This window comes from Crotalus tigris, unplaced genomic scaffold, assembly GCF_016545835.1.
Source record: "Crotalus tigris isolate CLP2741 ecotype Arizona unplaced genomic scaffold, ASM1654583v1 scf7180000018301.7375997, whole genome shotgun sequence".
NCBI classification, from domain to species: domain Eukaryota; kingdom Metazoa; phylum Chordata; class Lepidosauria; order Squamata; family Viperidae; genus Crotalus; species Crotalus tigris.
Window position 1 is genome coordinate 5,654,957 of NW_024096931.1, and position 22,087 is coordinate 5,677,043.

At 40.8% G+C, this 22,087-nt stretch overlaps 1 protein-coding gene across 3 annotated transcripts in view; it reads right to left on the reverse strand.

Annotated features, from left to right (window-relative positions):
- SEC14L5 (SEC14 like lipid binding 5) overlaps positions 1-22,087 on the reverse strand; it is a 63,454-nt gene that overhangs the window by 31,916 nt on the left and 9,451 nt on the right. The window contains exons 2-3 of one of the 3 annotated variants that reach the window (XM_039349813.1): positions 12,666-12,784; positions 11,279-11,357 (exon numbers count right to left, since the gene is read on the reverse strand). In XM_039349813.1, the coding sequence (XP_039205747.1) occupies positions 11,279-11,341 (63 nt within the window). In that variant the 5' untranslated portion in view covers positions 11,342-11,357; positions 12,666-12,784. Of the gene's footprint in view, positions 1-11,278; positions 11,358-11,443; positions 11,571-12,665; positions 12,828-22,087 lie in introns of those variants that run through there. The other 2 variants (XM_039349814.1, XM_039349815.1) reach the window with 2 other exon arrangements.

The following is a 22,087-nucleotide window of genomic DNA, read 5'->3' on the forward strand; positions in this document are numbered from 1 at the left end:
ACCCACACCCACCCAGTAGGCCACACCCACTCCATCCACGCTGACCCAGTAGCCTGCACCCACCCTTGTTTCACCCACCCAGCACGAGGGCAACCGCAATGCTGATGCGGCCCTCAATGAAATTGAGTTTGACACCCCTGGTGTAGGGTCTTCTGCCTGAGCAGGGGGCTGGACTAGAAGACCTCCAAGGTCCCTTCCAAATTTGTTACTCTTTTGTTCTGTTATTCTGAATAGATTTCCAAATGTCAGCCCATATTATGTTTTATGTGTACATTTTTACATCTCTTTAACAAAATTGAGTACGGTATATAGAAACAAGGGTAAAATTTTTCTAGATGTAATCCTTGGAACAGGAAAAAAAGAACCCAATCCCCCTTATCTGTTCAAAGTTGTCCCTTCCTCTGGTTCCTTCTTGTTAAACAAATTAGTAGGAAATTTCCCACGGCCACAAATATTCCTGCTTTTTCTATAAACTCGTCTTAACTCCTATGTCTAAACAACATAAAAATACCCAACTTGTTATTATAGATTGTGATACTAAAGAAACTAATTTGATGTTGAATTTGACAACAGCAGCAAGGTTATTGGTAGGGCAATATTGGAAGAAGGATTGTTTGCCTACTATAGAAGAATGGACGCTTAAAGTGTCAAACTTAGCAGAAATGGCTAAGAATTCTGCTTATTTGAAGGATCATTCACAAGGAAGATACATTTCGGTTTGGAGAAGATGGATAGATTATATTCAGAATAAATATGGGACTAAAAAGTTCCACTTAGTTTATGAGTAAATCTTAGAGTATTATTAATAGTTTATTATAGTGGAATATTATTATTATCATTAGTATTAGTATTGTTTAATAATTTGGATATTGTATTGTTTAATAATTAGTTTAATAATTAGGATATTATGTTTGTTTATGTTTTTATTATTATGTTTACTTTTAATTTGTTTATATTTATGCTAAAGGGGAGTTAAAGCGCATTATGGACTTAGTTATTGATATAGTTGGTTAATGTTAGTTAGATTATGATTATTATAATTGTAACCTTGTATTCAGCTCTGGGAAGTGGGGGAGGGAGAGGGGGGGTTTAAGGTGGATTGGTTTGGGGGTTTATATTGTAACTTTTATAAAAAAATACCCAACTGATCCTCTTGACTCCTAGCAAACAATTACAAAAATAGCCAATATATAAAATAAAATATATCCAACTCATCCTCTTGACTCTTAGCAGATGACCAAAAAAAAAAAAAAAAAAGCAAAACCCAAGTATTCTATCTGGATAAAGATTGACACACTCACTTATTTATTTTATGAATGAATATCAAATATTATAGAGAATTGTTTTATAAGTTATGGAGTTAAAGGTTAATTATGATATTTTTTTTTCTTTCTCTCTTTTTTTTTCTTTTTTCTTAATTATTATAATTTTCTTTTTCTTTTTTTTTTTTTAACCCTGTATTCTGCTCTGGGAAGTGAAGGGAGGGGGGGTGGGGGTGGGAGGGAGGGTAAGGGGGGTTCTCTATTTTAAAATTTTATTGTATTTTTATAAATGATTGTATGTTTTAAAAAATAAAAATTTTCAATAAAAAAAAAAAAGATTGACACACTCACTAACACAAATACCAGATTCCTTCCTTTTTTTAATTTCTTTCCTGAACCTTTAAAAACTACAGTTGCTTTGTTTTATATCGCCCGATCTCTTTTTGAATACAATCACACAGAAGTGAAGGTATAGAAGCAGCAAAGCTTAATGGATGGCTGCCAGGCTTGCAAAGTAATCAACGTTGTCGGTCTGTGATTGACAGCCTGGCTTGCGCCCACCGAAGACTGCAATAAAATTCAATTAACCAGAATCTCTCTCAGAACTGAGACTGAAGCCAGCAATGTAAGGATGTCATCCATTTTGGAACTCTGCTGAAAGCTAAGCAGGAATATGAAAGAAGACCAATCATTCTTATTTCCCTGTACAGCTAGTCCTGGATTTACAACAGTTTATTTAGTGACCGTTAGAAGTTATAACGGCACTGGGGGGGGGAAATGACTAAGGGGCGTTCGCGCGCTTACGACGGTTGCAGCATCCCCAGGGCCACATGATCAAAATTCAGCCAGGTGGCAACTGACTCATATTTACGACGGTTGCAGTCTCCCGAGGTTACGTGATCCCCTTTTGCGACCAGCAAAGTCAATGGGGAAGCCAAATTCACTTACTAACTTAACAATGGCAGGAAGGTCGTCCAATGGGGGCAAACTCACTTAACAAGCGTCTCGCTTAGCAACGGAAATGTTGGGCTCAATGACGGTCGTTAAGTCAAGGACTACCTGTGCAATCCTGCAGGAGTCCTGAACACCCAGCTCATCGCGGCATGTGCCGCTCATCGCAGCATGCACGCGTGCTCGAAATTCTTGCAACAGGCTGGCTTGACAAGCGACGACCTCATCTGAACCTGCCGGAGGGGAGCAGGCATTAAAACCACTGCAGCTATGACCCAGCTGAAAGCCACTAAGGTTACGGCTGAAGGCAGATTCCAGAAGAACCACGGCGTTCCTAGGCTGAGCTATAAACAGAACCATCCTCGGGGCGCCTTCGCGACAAAGCTTCAGGCAAGGAGGAGAAACTGGGAGCGCAGCCTGCCTTTGCACAAAATGCCCTTGGTGTTTTTTTAAGTCGCTGCTCCCTCTCAGTCGGCAGATGCTCCGCTAAGTCGCATATATGGGTATTTTACGCCCAGAACAAGTTAAATGGGAAGTTTCCCCCTAAGAGGACTGGGCCAGGCTGCAAGAGAAGCGTTTAATCCAGCTTTTCAGCTAAAACAGCTGTTTCTTTTTTCCTACAACAACTGAACTGAAGGAGGAAGGCACCACATGTTTGCAGTTACAGAATGCAACGGGTTCCCAGAGAAGGGGGGGTTTGCCCCCCCCCATTCTTTCTTTGGCTTCCTTCCAGCAATGACATACATTTTTCAAGGGTATGGAAAGGAAGATAAAACGCAAGGACAAGAATTTTGCCGGATCAGCAATTAAGCAGAGGTGGCTTCCCGTGGTTTGTGTCGGTGGACAATGGCTGCCAGCCCCGTGGTTTGCTTAGGAAACAGCCAGGACTGGGGTATCAAATTAAAGTTTCTTAACAAAAGAACCTGGGATGTACCGGTACTGTAAAAGTAAGCAAGCAAGCAGGGCTTCATTTTATCACATAGAATAAACAAAGGAAAAATTCTAGCGAGTAAACAACGCCCCAATCAAAGAACTAATAATAATAATAATAACAACAACAACAACAACAACAGACTGACTACAAGCAGCGGCATGACAAAGTAGCAACAATGGTGCATTGGAAGATCTGCAAAAAATATCATTTGCCTGTAAGCAAAAACTGGTGGGATCATAAAATAGAGAAAGTCATAGAAAATGATAAAATTAAACTGCTCTGGGACTTCAGAATTCAAACAGACAAGCACCTGCAACATAACACCCCAGACTTAACAATTGTCGATAAGAAAGACAAAAAAGTCTGGATAGTGGACGTGGCAGTGCCTGGAAACAGCAGAATAGACGAGAAAGAACTGGAGAAGATAACAAAATACAAAGACCTACAAATAGAAATAGAAAGACTGTGGCAAAAGCAAGCAAGGGTAGTACCAATAGTCATAGGCTCCTTGGGTGCAATCCCAAAACAACTGGAGCACCACTTGAACACCATTGGCATTGACAAATTCACTATTAGTCAATTACAAAAGGCGGCCTTACTAGGAACTGCTTCCATCCTGCGATGATATCTGTAATACCATCAAACATCCACATCTGCCTATCCCAGGTCCTGGGTAAGGACTCGATAGGTAGACAAAATGCTAAATCCAGTCTGAACATCTGGCTGACTGTGCGATGATCAATAATAATAATAGTAAAGTTGGAAGGGACCTTGGAGGTCATCTAGTCCAACCCCCTGCTCAGGCAGGAAATCCTATATCATTTTGGACAAATGCCTGTCCAGTCTCTTCTTAAAAACCTCCAGTGTTGGAGCATTCACCCCTTCTAAAGGGAACTCTGCTTAGAGAGGGCTTGGGAAGGATTCCATGGATGAGAATCCTCAAGGGGAAAACAACTCAAGAAGCTTGGGAAATTTTGAAAAATGAGATAATAAAAGCCCAGTCTAGCACAATACCAACAAAGAGGAAAAACAACAGCTCTCAAAAGAAACCAGCACGGCTGCATAAAGAACTCTCTGACAAATGGAAAGATAAAAAAGACAAGTATAGAAAGTGGAAAGAGGGGCACATAACTAAGTCAGAATATCAGCAAATAGCCCGAGCCTCCAAAGATGAAGTGAGGAAAGCCAAGGCTCAAAATGAACTAAGGCTTGCAACCAAAGTCAAAAATAACAACAACAACAAAAAAGCTTCTTTCAACATGTAAAAAACAAGAAAAAAGTGAAGGAAATGATTGGTCCATTAGTGGGTGAAAGTGGCAAGAAGGTGACAAGCAACAGGGAGAAAGCAGAACTATTTAACCCGTTTTTTGCATCTGTCTTTACACAAAGGGGAAAAAAGCAGCCCTCTACCAAAGCAGAGAAACAAGCTAACAATAAATAACAGCCTGATCAAGGAATCACCAAAAACATCTCACCAACACTGACAGGGTAAGCCGTGAGTATATAAAATAAGAACAAATCCCACTTCCTTCTAGCGTTGATGATGTTACCTAGTTTGGTAATGAAATGTCTGCAAGAAAACCACCAAGCACACTCCTCCTCCTCCTCCTCCTCCTCATCCAGCTGGCGTTCATGCCTAAGGCAGGACTAGAACTCACCATCTTGTCATTTCTAGCCTAATGCCTTAACCACTACACCAAACAGGTCCATACACAAAAATTGTTTACCCATATATGGGGGAGGTGGGGGGTTATAAACGCAGATGGGTTGATAACACATTATATTATTATTCTATTCACCCAGGTAGCAACTGTATTAACAAAGCAATAGAGGAGTGAATGTTGTACTATGTGATTTATTTCGATAGTTGTTATAGTATTATATTATTGTATTTATTTGCTCCACTCTGTTTTTGTTCTTTTAAATGTTGCTGGTCATTGACCGAATAAATATTATTGATTGATTGTTCTTATTATCAGCTGTTATTTCTTTTTTTTTTTTAGTTCTGTGTTTGGAATTGATTGTTTTAATAATTTTATATTGTGGGTTTCGGTTTAAGCTTTGTCCATCACTGGGACTCACTGTGATGAGTGGGTCAGCCTTACGAATCTAAGTAAATCAGTAAATAAATAAGATTCCTAGGTCAATATATGAATTCCAAACTAAAGTGGTCCTAAATAGCATCCCATGTAAGTATACTCTATCATTTTTACAGTAGTTACAATTCTATACATAGTTATCTAATGCAATTATTATTTAAGTACATATATATTCGTAATGCATTTATATTACTATCATTTTTAAACCTCCTTATTTTGTATAAAGATGCCCCATATTTCATTATAAAATGCTATATTGTACTTTCTTTTCCTTTGTTGTTTTGCTTTCTTTTTTTAATATGTACTTTTTATTTCTTTTCGTTGACAATGTATCTTCATAATTTGCCTTTCGTTCTGTCTTTCATTTCTTCTCATCACTATTTTAAGAAGAATAAAAGGATTTTTTTAAAAAAAATATTCTCTTGAGTAACACTGCTGAAATGTATCTCACTCTAGTTGACACTGATTTTTTTATTCACAGCACATTTTAATTGTAAAACATTACTTTAGGCTGGTACAAACATGTCCTCCAGATATTGTTCTGCTATGGGAATAGAACAGTCTCTCTCAATCTCTGAATGGTGTCCTAAACAATCTCCTGATATTCAGGAAATATTTTGAAATTATGCTATGGCAGAATACTGCTAAGCCCATGTCCAAAAGAAACCAGAATATTAGCTGGCAGCAGTTGATAGTTGAGCTGCCTGGACACACCTGTACAAAACCATCTTTGTTTCAGAAATTGGTTTCACTCCTTTAACCAATCTATGATTCAACTGAGGTCACTTCAAATGCAATCCAACCAAGTCATGATCTACTGAATAGAATAACAGACTTGGAAGATACCTTGGAGGTCATCTAGTCCAACCCCCTGCTCAAGCAGGAAACCCTATACCCTTCCAGACAAATGGCTGTCCAGTCTATTTTTGAAAACCTCCAGTGTTGGAGCACCCACAACTTCTAAAGGCAACTTGTTCCACTGATTAATTGTTCTAACTGTCAGGAAATTTCTCCTTAGTTCTAGATTGCTTCTCTCCTTGAGTAGTTTTCATCCATTGCTTCTTGTCCTGCCTTCAGGTGCTTTGGAGAATAGGTTGACTCCCTCTTCTTTGTGGCAACCCCTGAGATATTGGAAGACTGCTATCATGTCCCCCCTCATCCTTCTCTTCATTAAACTAGACATACCCAATTCCTGTAACAGTTCTTCATATGTTTTAGCCTTCAGTCCCCTGATCATCTTTGTTGCTCTTCTCTGCACTCTTTCTAGAGTCTCAACATCTTGTCTGTATCGTGGTGACCAAAACTGGATGCAGTATTCCAAGTGTGGCCTTACCAAGGCCTCACACTCCACGTGATCTTGTAATTGAGTAATAAAGGTTCCGTAAGCATATTCCAATCTCATACAGGAAACTATTAATGAAAGTACTTCTCCCGGTATATCAAAACCTCTTTTCATTAGGAACAGAAGCGTAACTGAGCTGCGTGTCTCTCTAGAGAATTTGCATCATCAAAGGGAGGAACTGCAACGTGAGAGAGTCAAGTGGCAAAAACAGAGGTGACCTTGTTCATATTAGTAAAGTTGGAAGGGACCTTGGAGGTCATCTAGTCCAACCCCCTGCTCGGGCAGGAAACCCTACACCATTTCGGACAAGTGGCTGTCCAGTCTCTTCTTAAAAACTTCCAGTGTTGGAGCATTTACTGCTTCTGGAGGCAGGCTGTTCCACTGATTAATTGTTCTCACTGTCAGGAAGTTTCTCCTTAGTTCTAGGTTGCTTCTCTCCTTGATTAGTTTCCACCCGTTGCTTCTTGTCCTCCCTTCAGGTGCTTTCGAAAATAGCTTAATTCCCTCTTCTTTATGGCAGCCCCTGAGATATTGGAATACTGCTATCATGTCCCCCCTTGTCCTTCTCTTCGTTAAACTAGACATACCCAATTCTAGCAACCGTTCCTTATATGTTTTAGCCTCCAGTCCCCTAATCATCTTTGTTGCTCTTCTCTGTACTCTTTCTAGAGTCTCAACATCTTTTTTGCATCGTGGTGACCAAAACTGGATGCAGTATTCCAAGTGTGGCCTTACCAAGGCATTGAAGAGTGGTATTAATACTTCACGTGATCTTGATTCTATCCCTCTGTTAATGCAGCCTAGCACTGTGTTGGCCTTTTTGGCAGCTGCAGCACACTGCTGGCTCATATTTAGGTGATTGTCTACTAGGACTCCGAGGAAGCTGTTAATATCGTATTAACCACTCGAAGAATCCGAATTAAAGACCCACAAGGGAATTCTGAGTGAATCCCCAACGATCCTTCATAGCTACCGCAGGTCTTATGCAAAACTCTTGCAAGTAGTCCCCAACATACAGCCATTTGCTTATTGACCATTCAAAGTTGCAACGTCACTGAAAAACATGACTTACAACTGGCATTCACAACTTCCCCATCGTCACATGATCAAAATTTGGGCGCTTGGCAACTAGTATGTATTTAGTACGGTTGCCGGGTCCTGGGGCCATGGGATTGCCACTTATGGTGGAAGATAGATTCTCTTCATGAGCATGTGATTCCTTTAATGTCTACAGTGATTCACTTCATAACTGTGGCCAAAAAGGCCATAACATCTAACCTGTCTCACTTAACAACCACTTTGCTTAACAGCAGAGATTCGGGCCCTAATTGTAGTCGTAAGTCAAGGGCTACCTGAATATTCTTCCAAGAACCAATATCAACCATCAGTCTAGGACAGGGGTCTTCAAACGTGGCCCTTTTATGACTTGTGGACTTCAACTCCCAGAATTCCTCAGCCAGCGTGCCATAAAAGGGCCAAGTTTGAAGACCCCTGTTTCAACCAGAGAAAGAAAGAAATTAGGATGAGAATTCTGGGAGTTGAAGTCCACAAGTCATAAAAGGGCCACATTTGAAGACCCCTGGTCTACAACACAGCCCACAAATGATTTGATTCCTCTCTCGAATGATAAAAAAATGGAAGGAGCCAGCCGCTCTGAATAAATGATCTTTCGCTGTTCACAGGCATAATTTCTGGCACTCTGCAAATGCTCAGAGGTAAGTCATGTGCTGTAGATACGTCTTGCTTAGAACCACCTGTTTATGACAGCAAGAATGATGGAAATGTTTCATTGGCAGCATTTTGCCTTCTCTCGAGTATATATGCTTACAGCCTCACCAGCTTTGGGAGACTTCAAATATTCCTAGAAACTCTTTGATCCACACTTAGCATATTGAAATGCTGTTGGAATAAAAATGTGGCTTAGAAACCAGAAAGCATAAGCAATTCTTCTTCCCTGCCAGAGCCTATCAGGGACACATTTTGCATTTTAATTTCCTCTTCCTGAAACTGTAAAGTTGTACAGTACAAGTTAAAAAAAAACGAAAGAAAGCTGAATGTTCCTGGACCATCTGTAAATGCTGAGACGTGCATAAAAACCTTCCTTGCCAGCATGCATTCCAAAATATTCTGTAACAAAAATCAAACTGTGAGATCCGCTAAGGAACGTACAGCATCTTTCTCTAGAGGCAGGCTTCCAATATCCTGGTTTACTGCTAAGCAGCAGATATCAGTAACTCTAAAAATTTTAAGAATGGAAAACTTTATGAAGAGCTGACTCCCAGCAATTCTTGGGCAGTTGACGAATAAAAAGATAAAAAAACGAGGAAAAAAAACATAATTATGAACAAAAACAAAGAATAGAAGATGATGACATGACCTACTCAGTCCACAGTCACTCAACCTCACCAAAGGCCTAAAAATCAGATGAATCTTTCTCCTTTAGCTTTGTTTTGTATGTTGCAGCTATACAAATTGGATAAATAAATCTACTGAAGACGTAAGATAAAATGTCATGGACCTTCTTTCTCCCTCTCTCTCTCTCTCTCCATCTCTCATTCTCCCTCTCTCTCATTCTCTCTCTCTTTTTCTCTTTCTTCATCTCTCTCTCATTCTCTCATTCGTTGTCTCTCATTCTCTTTTTTCTCTTTCTCCATCTCTTTCTTTCTCTGATTTTTTCTTTCTTCATCTTTCCCTTTATTTCTCTCATTCTCCATTCTCTCTTTCTCTTTCTCCATCTCTCTCTCTTTCTTTTTCTTTCTCCATCTTTCTCTTTATTTCTCTCTCATTCTCCCATTCTCTCTCTCATTCTCTCTCTTTTTCTTTTTCCATTACTCTCGTATTCATTCTCTCTTTTTCTCATTCTCCCCCTCCCTTTTTCTTTCTCATCTCTCTCATTCTGCTCATTCTCCATCTCTCTCTCTCATTCTCTTATTCTTTGTCTCTCATTTTTTCTCCTTCTCCATCTCTCTTTCTTTTTCTTTCTCCATCTTTCTCTTTATTTCTCTCATTCTCTCTTTTTCTTTCTCCCTTTCTCCTGTATTCTTCCTTATTCTCTTTTTCTCATTCTCCCCCTCCCTTTTTCTCTCCATTTCGCTCTCATTCTGCTCATTCTCCATCTCTCTCTCTCTCTCTCTCTCTCTCTCTCTCATTCTTACCTCTCATTCTCTCTTTTCTCTCTCTCTCTCTCTCTCTCTCTCATTCTCACTACCTCATTCTCTCTCCATCCAAATCACATCAAATCAAATTTATTATGGTCTTAGACCAACATAGTCACCACTTTCCCTTCTTCTCATGTAAGAGTGTCTCAGCCTTGAATCATGCTTATTAGCTATGCTAGTATCAAAGGAATTTAGCCCCAGTATTTTCTATTTTTGTCCAAGGGCAATCTCAAGGTGGCTAAAATTTGTTAAAGTTATGTTGTCACTCTTTACCAAAGAATGAAATCAGGAGACTAAGGTGGCTTGGAACAGAGACCAGAGAGGGATCTGGAATAAGGACAGCAAATTTCATGCCAGGATAGTTTTTAGCCAGATGGCACACAGCACTTCAACTCAGCAGTTGGAAAGGGTTAAAGTTGTTTTCTCAAAGGGCTTGTCAAGGTCCAATTCTCAAGTGCGTTTTACAGAAGGCAGGATGGACCTCAGCACTTTTTAGAAGATGCCAAATTTGGAATAAGATATCACAGAGAAGTAAAGAGGTAGACAATGACTTATTTTAATATAATCAAGACCTTTTAAGGAAAGATGCTCTGACGTAGCCTTCGACAGGACTTAAAACTTAAGAGAGATGCAGCAATATTCAAAAAGTATAATTTTCCTAGGATTCCAAATTAGAACACATCTTTTTTTTTCACACATTGGCCTCCAACATTTGGTGCTGATTTACCAAGCAAGATAAAAGTTAAAAGGCAGATTGCTAAAATAGGGCACATCACGAAAAGAGTTACAATGACAAATGAACACTGTTAAGTGCAGCAAAAGCCTCAGAAACAAACCTTTGCAAAACTTAACAAAGGAACTTTAAACCCAAGAATATTAGTAGCATAAACATCCAAGCCCAAACGGATCCCATAAAAACAGGCTTCTGAAGAATTTTTGGTGCAATTAAAAAACTAGGAATAACAGAATAACAGAGTTGGAAGGGATCTCGGAGGTCTTCTAGTCCAACCCCTTGCTCAAGCAAGAAACCCTATACCATTTCAGACAAATGGTTATCCAATCTCTTTTTTTAAAAAAACCTCCAGTGTTGGAGCCCCCACAACTTGTGGAGGCAAGCCGTTCCACTGATTAATTGTTCTGACTGTCAGGAAGTTTCTCCTTAGTTCTAGGTTGGTTGTCTCCTTGATTGGCTTCCATCCTTTGCTTCTGGCCTTGCCTTCTAGTGTTTTGGAGAATAGGTTGACCCCCTCTTCTTTGTGGCAACCCCTCAGATACTGGAACACTGCTATCATGTCACCCCTAGTTCTTCTCTTCATTAAACTAGACATACCCAATTCCTGCAACCGTTCTTCATATGTTTCAGCCCCCAGCCCCTTAATCATCTTTGTTGCTCTTCTTGGCACTCTTTCTAGAATCTCCACATCTTTTTTTATGTTGTGGTGACCAAAACTGGATGCAATATTCCAACTGTGGCCTTCCCAAGGCTTTATAAGAAAATGAACTGCAGAAAAGAGAAATAATATAGTACTTACCGCCATCACAAGCTCAAACGGATACTTGTAGACTCTAACGGGAGATTGATATTTTTGCACCATTTTTACTTCAGAATGCCTACAAAGAACGAGAAAAGTAATGTTAACTCCTCGGCTCTCAGCGTCAACCGGTCCAGCAAAAACACCTTGATTTTTATAATGGACCTTCTGTTGGAAGTGAAAAGGAAGCAGAAATGCGTTTGAGGCAGGTGGTCTAATATGAATGCCCAAGAAAAGAGAATGAATTAATCCCGGTGGATCAAAAGCTATAATCCTTTTTCCTTAGTTGGTTGTCACCCTGTCACTACTCCAAGATGAATTCGTTTTAAAGGCTGCTAACTCAACCCTTACAAGCGGCAACCAATTCGTTCTCAATTCATCTGATATTTAGCAACAGGGAGGGAACGCACTCCAAATGGAAAGATGGGCATACTTTACAAAATGTTCTAAGCACAGAGTTGAGAAAATTACAGCATTTTGACAAGTGACTCAACACCAACTGGCTACCTTACAATGAACAAGAGACGCCTGCGGGATTTGAACACCATTCTCTGCAGCTCTTAGCGCCACTGGAATTTTCCCTCTCTGCCCCCATAGCCGTTGCTTTGAACCCGCTTATGCAGAGTAGTCCAAGAATCCAGGCAAAGAATGAAGCTACTCTTATAGGAAGCTAATTAAATTGCTTTCTGCAAACCCAGTAGGATATGCCGCCTCCGTTTGGTATTAAATGCCCCTGAACGTTACAAGCTCAGAAGGGCTTCTTAATTGAGATTTTCTTAGTGCCTGGTACAAAAAAGAAGACACAGGTAGTGCTCAAGTTATAATCAGAAATCAAGACCAAAATTTCTGTTGCTAAGCGAGACAGTTGTTAAGTGATTTTTGCCCCCCTTTACAACCTTTCTTGGCACAGTTGTTAACTGAATCACGGCAGTTCTTAATTTAGTAACACAGTTGTTAAGTGAAACTGGCTTCCCCATTGACTTTGTTGTTCAGAAGGTCACAAAAGGGGATCACAGGTGACCCCAGGAGACTACACAACCGTTGCAAACACAAGTGTCTAAATTCTGATCACGTGGATCATGGGAATGCAGCAATGGGCGTAAGTGTAAAAAATGATCACAGGGAATTTTTTTTCAGTGCCGTTGTAACTAAGTGAACTGTTGTAAATCGAGGACTACCCGCAAGATAAGCTCCAAGCACGAAGTCAAACGTGGGCACCAAACAAAAAATGAATTAAAGAGAGCTGCAGTTAAAAGTGGTACGTGAAGAACAAGTAAGTAACAAGTAAGCCAAGTTAAGCCCACCTTTTCACCTTAAAACCATTGGGTGCCCTTAAGAAAGGCAGCTGCTACTCAAAAGTTCTGTAGAAAGAGAAAGGAGAATGTACCTGAAATTTAGGGTTGGCCTGCATTAAATCCATAAATTTTCAGTCCATTAAGTAGCCATCTGAATAATGCAGTCCTGGATAAAAGTTATCGCTCGCTGGTGCTACATTGGTGACTCCGTCTAGAGGGGGGGAAAGCAGAGAGAGCAAGTGTTGGTTAACACTAGAGATAGAATTAAGATGCAGAAGCTATGTTGGGATTACATAACAGATATCTGAACCTAGAAGGAGGACAGCTGATGGTGTAAAGCCTGAATCTTGGAATGTTCAGGACCCGTGGAAGCATGAGACAGCCCAAGAATGTGAGCACTAAATCCAATTTAATGTGGGTTCTTCTGGATGAGCAGCCATTTATAAACTTATTTATTTATAAATGGCAGATTATCCAAGGCTTGGGGTTTCCTTGACATGACTCTGCTTAGGAACAACAAGTAAAGGGTTGCATTGATAAAGCTTTTGGCTAGAAAGAGCATTAAATTAGGATTAAATCATTGCTATTTTTTTAAAAAACAAACAAACAAGCTGGAACGTACTTAAAGGATATTGAGGAAAGATTCTCATCTAGTATATCTAAGTATGAAAATAGAAACATTTTTTTTCTTACTAAATTGAAGAGAGTTTTCATGCTGGATTTAGTAGTTAGTTCCCAGACCTATAAAGGTTCAGGAGATGGTTATGTTGCCTGGGGAATTCTGGGAGTTGAAGTCCACACGTCTTCAGATCAGAAACACTGATCTATGTGTGAGTTGGGTTGAGTGGCCATATAAATTTGTTTTATAAATAAACAAATAAATAAATCACCCGAAGTCAAAGTCAACTCAATGGAGGACTTCATTATTAAGCTGCCCTTGTTATATTGTAGGGGATTTGGGCAGGATAAAATTTAATAAATCAAAATAAATAATCAATTTGATGGATTACACTAATAATAGAATAACAGAGCTGGAAGGGACCTTGGAGGTCTTCTAGTCCGACCCCCTGCTCAGGTAGGAAACCCTATAACATTTCAGACAAATGGATGTCCAATCTCTTCTTAAGAATGTCCAGTGTTGGAGCATTCACAACTTCTGGAGGCAGGTTGTTCCAATGGTTAATTGTTCTCACTGTTAGGAAGTTTCTCCTTAATTCCAGGTTGCTTCTCTCCTTGATTAGTTTCCATCTATTTGTTTCCTGTCCTGTCTTCAGGTGCTTTGGAGAATAGCTTGACCCCCCCTCTTCTATGTGGCAGCCCCTCAGATATTGGAACACTGCTGTCATGTCCCCCCTCATCCTTCTCTTCATTAAACTAGACCTACCCAATTCCAGCAACTGTTCTTTATATGTTTTAGTCTCCAATCCCCTGATCATCTTTGTTGCTCTTCTCTGCACTCTTTCTAGAGTCTCTGCACTCTTTCTAGAGAAATGGAATACATATAAACTCAGTGTATTTCTCCTGCAGCAGGAAGCCTTCTGAGTTATTTCAACTTCTGCAAAGTTTCATTCCCCGTTTCTCCTTCCCTACAGCTTATGACTAAGTCGTCCATTAGCTTCATATCTCTGAAAGCAAACCAATTCTTTTGCCACCCACAATGCACCCCCCCCCTTCCTGAGCCTTGCTCCTATGCATTTATGCAAGCTTTTATGATCCTTTCATGCCTGCAATGAATGGATCCATTGAATCGTAGCAGGGAACGTTTCTGGAAGCAGGGCTGAGGCAGCTCCCAGCCTTTACATCCCCATGCAAATTGTTTAGCTTTCCCAACATAATTGATGGCTGACATTGAGGCATCCAGCAGAAGGTTCCAATCAAAGTGATGCAGGCAAGCCGAGTAGCTCTACCTCTTCCAAACTAATCCAGCTGTTTAGGTTTCCAAAAGCTTTGGATATATGTATATTCTCAAGATCATGTGATTTTTATATTCTCAAGAGCACGTGAAGTATTAATACCATTTTACAATGCCTTGGTAAGGCCACACTTGGAATACTGCATCCAGTTTTGGTCACCACGATGTAAAAAAGATGTTGAGACTCTAGAAAGAGTGCAGAGAAGAGCAACAAAGATGATTAGGGGACTGGAGGCTAAAACATACAAGGAACGGTTGCTGGAATTGGGGATGTCTAGTTTAACGAAGAGAAGGACGAGGGGGGACATAATAGCAGCCTTCCAGTATCTCAGGGGCTGCCACAAAGAAGAGGGAGTCAAGCTATTCTCCAAAGCACCAGAAGGCAGGACAAGAAACAAATAGATGAAAACTAATCAAGGAGAGAAGCAACCTAGAACTAAAGAGAAACTTCCTGACAGGGAGAACAATTAACCAGTGGAACAACCTGCCTCCAGAAGCAGTGAATGCTCCCACACTGGAAGTTTTTAAGAAGAGACTGAACAGTCATTTGTCCGAAATGGTATAGGGTTACCTGCCTGAGCAGGGGGTTGGACTTGATGACCTCCAAGGTCCCTTCCATCATCATCATCATCATCATCATCATCATCATTTACATAAATAGGCGCTTTCAAGACTTCCTTCCCTCTTGCCTTGAAAAACTTTTTGGAGGTTTGCTGTACTTCAGTTGTTGCCAAGAATTATCTTAATCTTCTGGATCGCTCTGAGAAGCAACAGCAAGAAAAAATGTTTGGTGCATCCCAAAAATAAATAAATAACCTATTTATTTCGAGAAACTGTTTTGGCCCTGAAGTCCACTTGATCGAATTCCTTCGGTTAGTGGCAGATGGTATCTACACACATGCACACAGACACACAGACACAGACACAGACACACACGTCTATGTGTAAATACCTGTGAACATACCAGTCCAGGGAGAGAAAAAAACTGGTAAACACGGGTCTCAAGTGGATATATTATGCAAGAATAATCTAGAGAATTCTGAACGTCTGCAAAAGCATATAGCTAATGTAAAAGTCTTCCTGGATTGGATCATATACTAGTTGAGACTGCTTTTCCCACAAAAAGAATGAAAACTCAACATTTCATGGTCTTTGAATCAGAATTCGTGTTTTCTGCAATTAGAATTAGAAAGCTTAACGTTCTTCGCAATTAGATCTTAAGTACAAACTTAACGTTTTTAACTCCATGGCACAGGTTACTGAACATACTTGACCGTCTGTCTTCAAATATCTTTTTGTCACCCCCACTAAAGCTGGTGGGCATGCTCCAATCCTGTCTACAGGTAGTCCTCAATTTATGACCACAATGGGGACAATGTTAAGTGTTGTTGTTGTTGTTAGTTGCGAAGTCGTCTCTGACCCATTGCGACCCCATGGACAACATTCTTCCAGGCCTTCCTATCCTCTGCCATCTTCTGGAGTCCATTTAAGCTCACACCTACTGCTTCAGTGACTCCATCCAGCCACCTCATTCTCTGTCATCCCCTTCTTCTATTGCCCTCCATCTTTCCCAGCATTAGGCTCTTCTCCAGGGAGTCCTTCCTTCTCATTAGGTGGGCAAAGTACTTAAGTTTCAACTTCAGGATCTGGCCTTCTAAAGAGCAGTCGGGGTTGATCTCTTCTAGGACTGACCAGTTTGACTGCCTTGCAGTCCAGGGGACTCGCAGGAATCTTCTTCAGCACTATAGTTCAAAGGCCTCAATTCTTTGGCGCTCAGCCTTTCTTATGGCCCAGCTTTCACAGCCATACATTGCAACTGGGAAAACCATGGCCTTGACTATACATACTTTTGTTGGCAGGCTGATGTCTCTGCTTTTTAGTATGCTGTCTACACTATGCCATAGCTTTCCTCCCCAGGAGCAAGTGTCTTCTAATTTCTTGGCTGCAGTCCCCATCTGTGGTGATCTTGTTAAATGAGTCACACCCAATTTAACCATCTTTTTTTTTTTGCCATGTTTGTTAAGGAGATCACTGCAGTTAAATGAATCCAACTTCTCCCATTGATTTTACTTATTGGAAGACCGTTTGAAAGTATAACGGGCACCGGAAAAAGTGTCTTATGACAGGTCCTCATGCTTACGACCACTGCAGCATCCCCAAGGTCACGTCATCCAAATCCGGGTGCTTGGCATATATTTATGATGGCTGCCGCTGGGGTTACATGATCACCATTTGTGAGTTTCCCAGACAACTTCCAAAAAAAGCAAAGTCCAAGGGGGAAAACAGATTAGTTGAACAACTGCAAGATTCACTTAACAAGCACAGTGATTTGTTCAACAACCGTGATAAAAATGGTCATAAGATCAGATCAGATGGAACTTACTTAACAACCCATCTTGCTTGGCAAATGGAAATTGCTAATTGTGGTTCTAAGACAAGGACCACCTGTAAAGGTTTGGTTGTAAACTGTCTTCAGCATTTCTGCCCAAGTCTAGAAATTGCTTTATATTTGAGTTTCAAAGCATCTTGCTTCTAGTTTCTCACCCGGCTTTGGGGAGTCCTGTCGAAGCCAATTGCCTGAAGGGATCAAATATATTTTACGTTACCCACTTCATTACAGAAACATCCGAAGAATAGATCACTTAATTATTGCTTCCTTAGCCCCCATCACCAGGCACGATATAAAGGATATGCCTTTCCATTCAATATTTATGGAATCGTCTCTCAGAGCGCTATTCATTATTTATTTCACGTGTCTCCCACTCAGCTGAACAAATTCAGAGGCCAAGCTCAAATATTGCTGGGTAAACCATTGTTTAGTAATCTACAGAAGAAAAGACAGATGCTGGAAAAAGCTGTGGAACTGGACGGGATTGACAAGAGGAATCTCACCTCGAACGAAATCTGAGCATCGACAAACAGCTGATACTAAAACCAGATAGATAGATGGATGGATGGACGGGTGGGTGGGTGGGTGGATGGATGGACGGACGGACGGACGGACAGACAGACAGACAGACAGATAGATAGATATAATTGTATGGATAAATAGATGGATGGATGGACTGACGGATGGACAGGCAGATAATTGTATGGATAGATAATAAATGGATGGATGGATGGATGGATAGATAATTGTATGGATAGATAATGGATGGATGGATGGATAGATAAATTGTATGGATAGATAATGGATGGATGGATGGATGGATGGATGGATGGATGGATGGATGGATGGATGGATAGATAATTGTTTGGATAGATAATAGATGGATGAATTGATTTTATTGATATAATTCCGATGTACAATTTCAGTTCTATGTTAAATTTGGATTGCCAACAAAGAGTTAAAAGGGAGACTAGTATAGCTATTTCCAAATTTAACATAGAAATGATTGCTGCCTGGGATAGCTCCTAGACTGGGGCTGAAAAAGGCAAAAGCTTCCTTCCCATATTTGGGTAGACTGGGTGTTCCAAAAAAACACACCACTCAATATATAATTTCAGTTCTGTAAATCTATGGAAAGAAGAACAGGAAGAAGCAATAACTCAGTGGCGCCTAGCATTCCCACCCTGGCCTTTCCTAACAATCTAACCCAGATAGAGGAAGCTAAACTAATCTTTTCATCGTCTTGGCCTGCTGCCTTGAGTCCCATTGACAGTGACTGCCTTTGCAGGTTGCTTTCCGAAGACAACCTCAGCGATAACAGAAATGAGGTGCAGAAGATAAGAGCAAGCTGTGAGCTGAAACACACTAAATTATTGTTATTAAACGCAGTCTAAAGTCAGTGGCTTTTGATCAGCGGTTCTCAACCTTGGCAATCTTCAAATATGTGGACTTTAACTCCCAGAATCCCCCAGCCCGCAAGATTCAGAAACATTGCTTTAGACAGTGCATGAACAGCAAGTGTGTTGATGCACATTGTTTAATTGCTCTGACAGAGAATAACAGAATAATAACAGAATTGGAAGGGACCTTGGAGGTCTTCTAGTCCAACCCCCTGCTCAGGCAGGAAACCCTATACCATTTCAGACAAATGGCTGTCCAGTCTCTTCTTAAAGACTTCCAGTGTTGGAGCATTCACCGCTTCTGGAGGCAGGTTGTTCCACTGATTAATTGTTCTCACTGTTAGGAAGTTTCTCCTTAATTCCAGGTTGCTTCTCTCCTTGATGAGTTTCCACCCGTTGTTCTTGTCCTGCCCTCTGGTGCTTTGGAAAATAAGTTGACCCCTTCTTCTTTGAAAAGCAATAGCACTTAGATTTATAGACTGCTTCACAGTGCTTTCCAGCCCTCTCTAAGCAGTTTATAGAGCCAGCATCTTGCCCCCAGCAATCTGGGTTCTCATTTTAGAGGGAACAGCTAAGCCAATCAGAAACCCATCCTCAGTCCTCTTGGACCAAAACTTGGATGCCTAGATCCCTGGTCTCCTAACACAGCTTCCAAACAAGCTTACTTCACGCCTGATAAACAACAATAATTAACCGGACTGCTTTGACGTAACTCGCACAAAAGAACACTTTTCTTTTTTTCTTGTTTTCTTTTTTAGCAAAGAGAACTGAAGAGTTCATTTGCCACCTGGGAGCGATCTCAAACTACTTTTTTTTTTTCCTGCAGCGGCCCTAGCTATTTAAAGCAAGCAGGTTCATGAAAATCTTGCATCCGGATTGAACGGGTCTTTCACCCTCGTTGCAAAGCTTATCGTTTAATTGCAGAGTAAATTTTCTGCTTCTACCTACCAATAATATCAGGCATAAATACATTTTACTTCCCAGCGTTAACTTGTTCGTGTGATTAACGGGGGGGGGGGAGTTGGTCAGCAAAGGATAAGAAGATCTGCTTCAGAAAGCTGCTTCTCATCATTTGCTGACCAAAAGAGAGAGAGAGAAAGAGAGAGAGAGAGAGAGAGAGAGAGAGAGAGAGAGAGAGAGAGAGAGGGGAAAGGAGGGAGGGAGAGAGGGAGAAAGAGAGGAATGAGGGGGAGGGGGAGGGAAGGAGAAAGAGAGAAAGAAAAGAGAGGGGGGAGGGAGAGAAAGAGAGAAGAAAGAAAGGGGAAAGGAGGGAGAGAGGGAGGGAGAAAGGAAAGAAAGAGAGAGAGAGAGAGAGAGAGAGAGGAAAGAGAAAGAGAGAGGGAGGAAGAGGGAGAGAAAGAGAAAGAGAGAAGAGAGAGATGGATTGTCTCAGATTCCAATCAGCTGTTTGAAAGTCATTGAAGTGTTACACCCACACCCTGAAAGAGGGTGGCAAGAACATGAGAGAACAAGACAAAGGTGGTGGGTGGGTGGTGAGTGAGAATTTCACAAGCAGCTAGATACCCTCATGCAGGATAACAGAATTCAGAATATAAATATAGGCAAGAAGGAACTCAAGACACAAAGTATACAGTGGGTTTTAGAGGCTTCCCCCAAGCTTGCCTGCAAAACCACAAGATCTATCTAGGCTGTCCAAGAACACATGCAAATGGGAAGAAATGAAGATTAGTAGAATTGAGCCACAGTGTCTGCATTAATACACAATCTGGCTTCATGCCACAATAAATCATGCATTTTGAGCTTCCGGTGGGAGGCGACGGCGATGGCGGCTAGCTTTTAGCCGTCCAGCTGGGGAAGTGTCAGAGCCGCGGAGCGCAGCGCGCATCAGCTGGCCCGCGGCTCGGAAATCCCTTCCCGGGCAAAGGGAAGGGATAGAGAACGCAAGAGTAGAGGTAGAACCCCTGAACCCCCTCTGGATTTATTTCTAGAGGGGGTGAAAGGAGTGTTCCCTCGGAGCTCTTGCTGATCTCCGCCTCCCAGCTGTTTTTGCTTCCTTGGAAGCAAAAGAAACCGCCGCTTCTATCTCCGTGTTTACAGCATTTTGGTGAGTAATTTTTAAACGGACGGAGCAGTTTAAAGGACTTTTTCTTATATTTTAGGTGTTTATTTTTTTATCTTTTGATTTTTACTATTTTTCCTCCTTTTCTTTGTTATACTAGTGAAAGGACTTAAGATGGCGTTTTGAAAGTGTCGGAGTTTTTTTTTCCTTTCTCTTTTGTTTTACTTTCCCTTTTTAAGGATTGTTTTTTGCTTTTGCTTTTGCTTTTGGCTTAGAATTTTTTTTTGAATTGTTTGTTCTTTTATTACTTATTCTTGGGATTTATTCTGGACTTTTAATGATTATAGTTTGTCTCTTTTTAAAAATTCTTTTTTTCTTTTTTTCCTCCTCCCTTTTTGGCTGGAGGGGAAAGGGAAGTGACAATTGTGCTTTTTAAAATGGCTTCAAAGAGGCAGCAGCCTTCCTCAGTACCCAAGGTTATTTCTTCTCCTATAACTTCCACTGCACAGCTACAACAACAATCTAAACATGCACCACCGGCTCAGCCACCACCCTCCCCTCCTCTACCTGGACTTTCAGTGCAAGAGGTTAGAGGCATAATGGGAGAGATTGTAGTTCAAATGAGAGAGGAAATGACTCAATTTGTTTCACAGATTAAATCAGAAATTAAATCTGATCTCAAAGAAGAGATAACGGGGATAAAGTCTAAATTGCAAGAAAATAATAATGAATTACGACAAGATATACTGGCAGCTGTTTCAGGTTTGGCTACTGTGGTGGTTAAGCTCGATGCAAGGCTTGAGGAAGTGGAAGACAAAGTTGACTCTTTAGATGACAAAATTCAAGACGTGGAAAGGAAGGTGGACTCCTCACAAGAAGATATTTTGATGTTTCAATACAGACAAATGGAGTATGCTCTGAGGATTAGAGGCCTCAAGGAAGATATGAATCAAGATTTGATGGAGGTGGTTCTTAGTGATCTGGCGCTGGCTTTGGATATGGATAAAGGAGAATTACAGAGAGAAGTAGAAAAAATTTATAGACTCAACTCCTGGATTGCTAAGCAGAAGAATTTGCCCAGAGATGTGGTGATTTACTTTACAAAGAAGTCCCTGCGGAATGAGATTATACAAGCTTTTTACAACAAAAGATTTCAGATTGCCGCCCAAGATGTCATCATTCTAAAGGAAATCCCATCTAAAATTTTAAGAAGTAGGAAAGACTTTGCTTTTTTAACCAATGAGCTTAAAGCTAGATCGATGCCATTCAGATGGGAAATTCCGATGGGTATCGTTTTGAGCCATGCTGGGACACGTTACAGATTGAACACAGTTGACAAAGCTAGAGATTTCTATACTTCGGTCCTGAGTGCAGGCTCAACTTCATCTGGTCGGAAATCTTTGAGTGCTAAGGAACCTGAGCAGCAATCTGAGGCACTAGATTTGGTTTCCGCAGGGATGATAGAAGTGGCAAAGCAACGCCAAATGGAGGCTAAAGAGCAGAGGATGACTCGTGCAGCTTATAAGCGTAAAGAGAAAGAGCAACGTAAAAAAGAGCCCAAAGAGAATTCTCCTGGAAGTGCATCACCGCCGGTGGGAGGAGCAAGACCCAAGAGTTATGCAACACACGCAGCTCTGTCAGAGTTTGATGGTGTCTTCTCCAGGCTGCGTGCCAAGGGAGATGGCAAAGTTTTTGACCTGGAATGTTAATGGATTGAATTCTCCTCAGAAACGGAAAAAAATCTTTTATTATTTGAAACAACATACCAATGATGTTATTTGTTTACAGGAAAC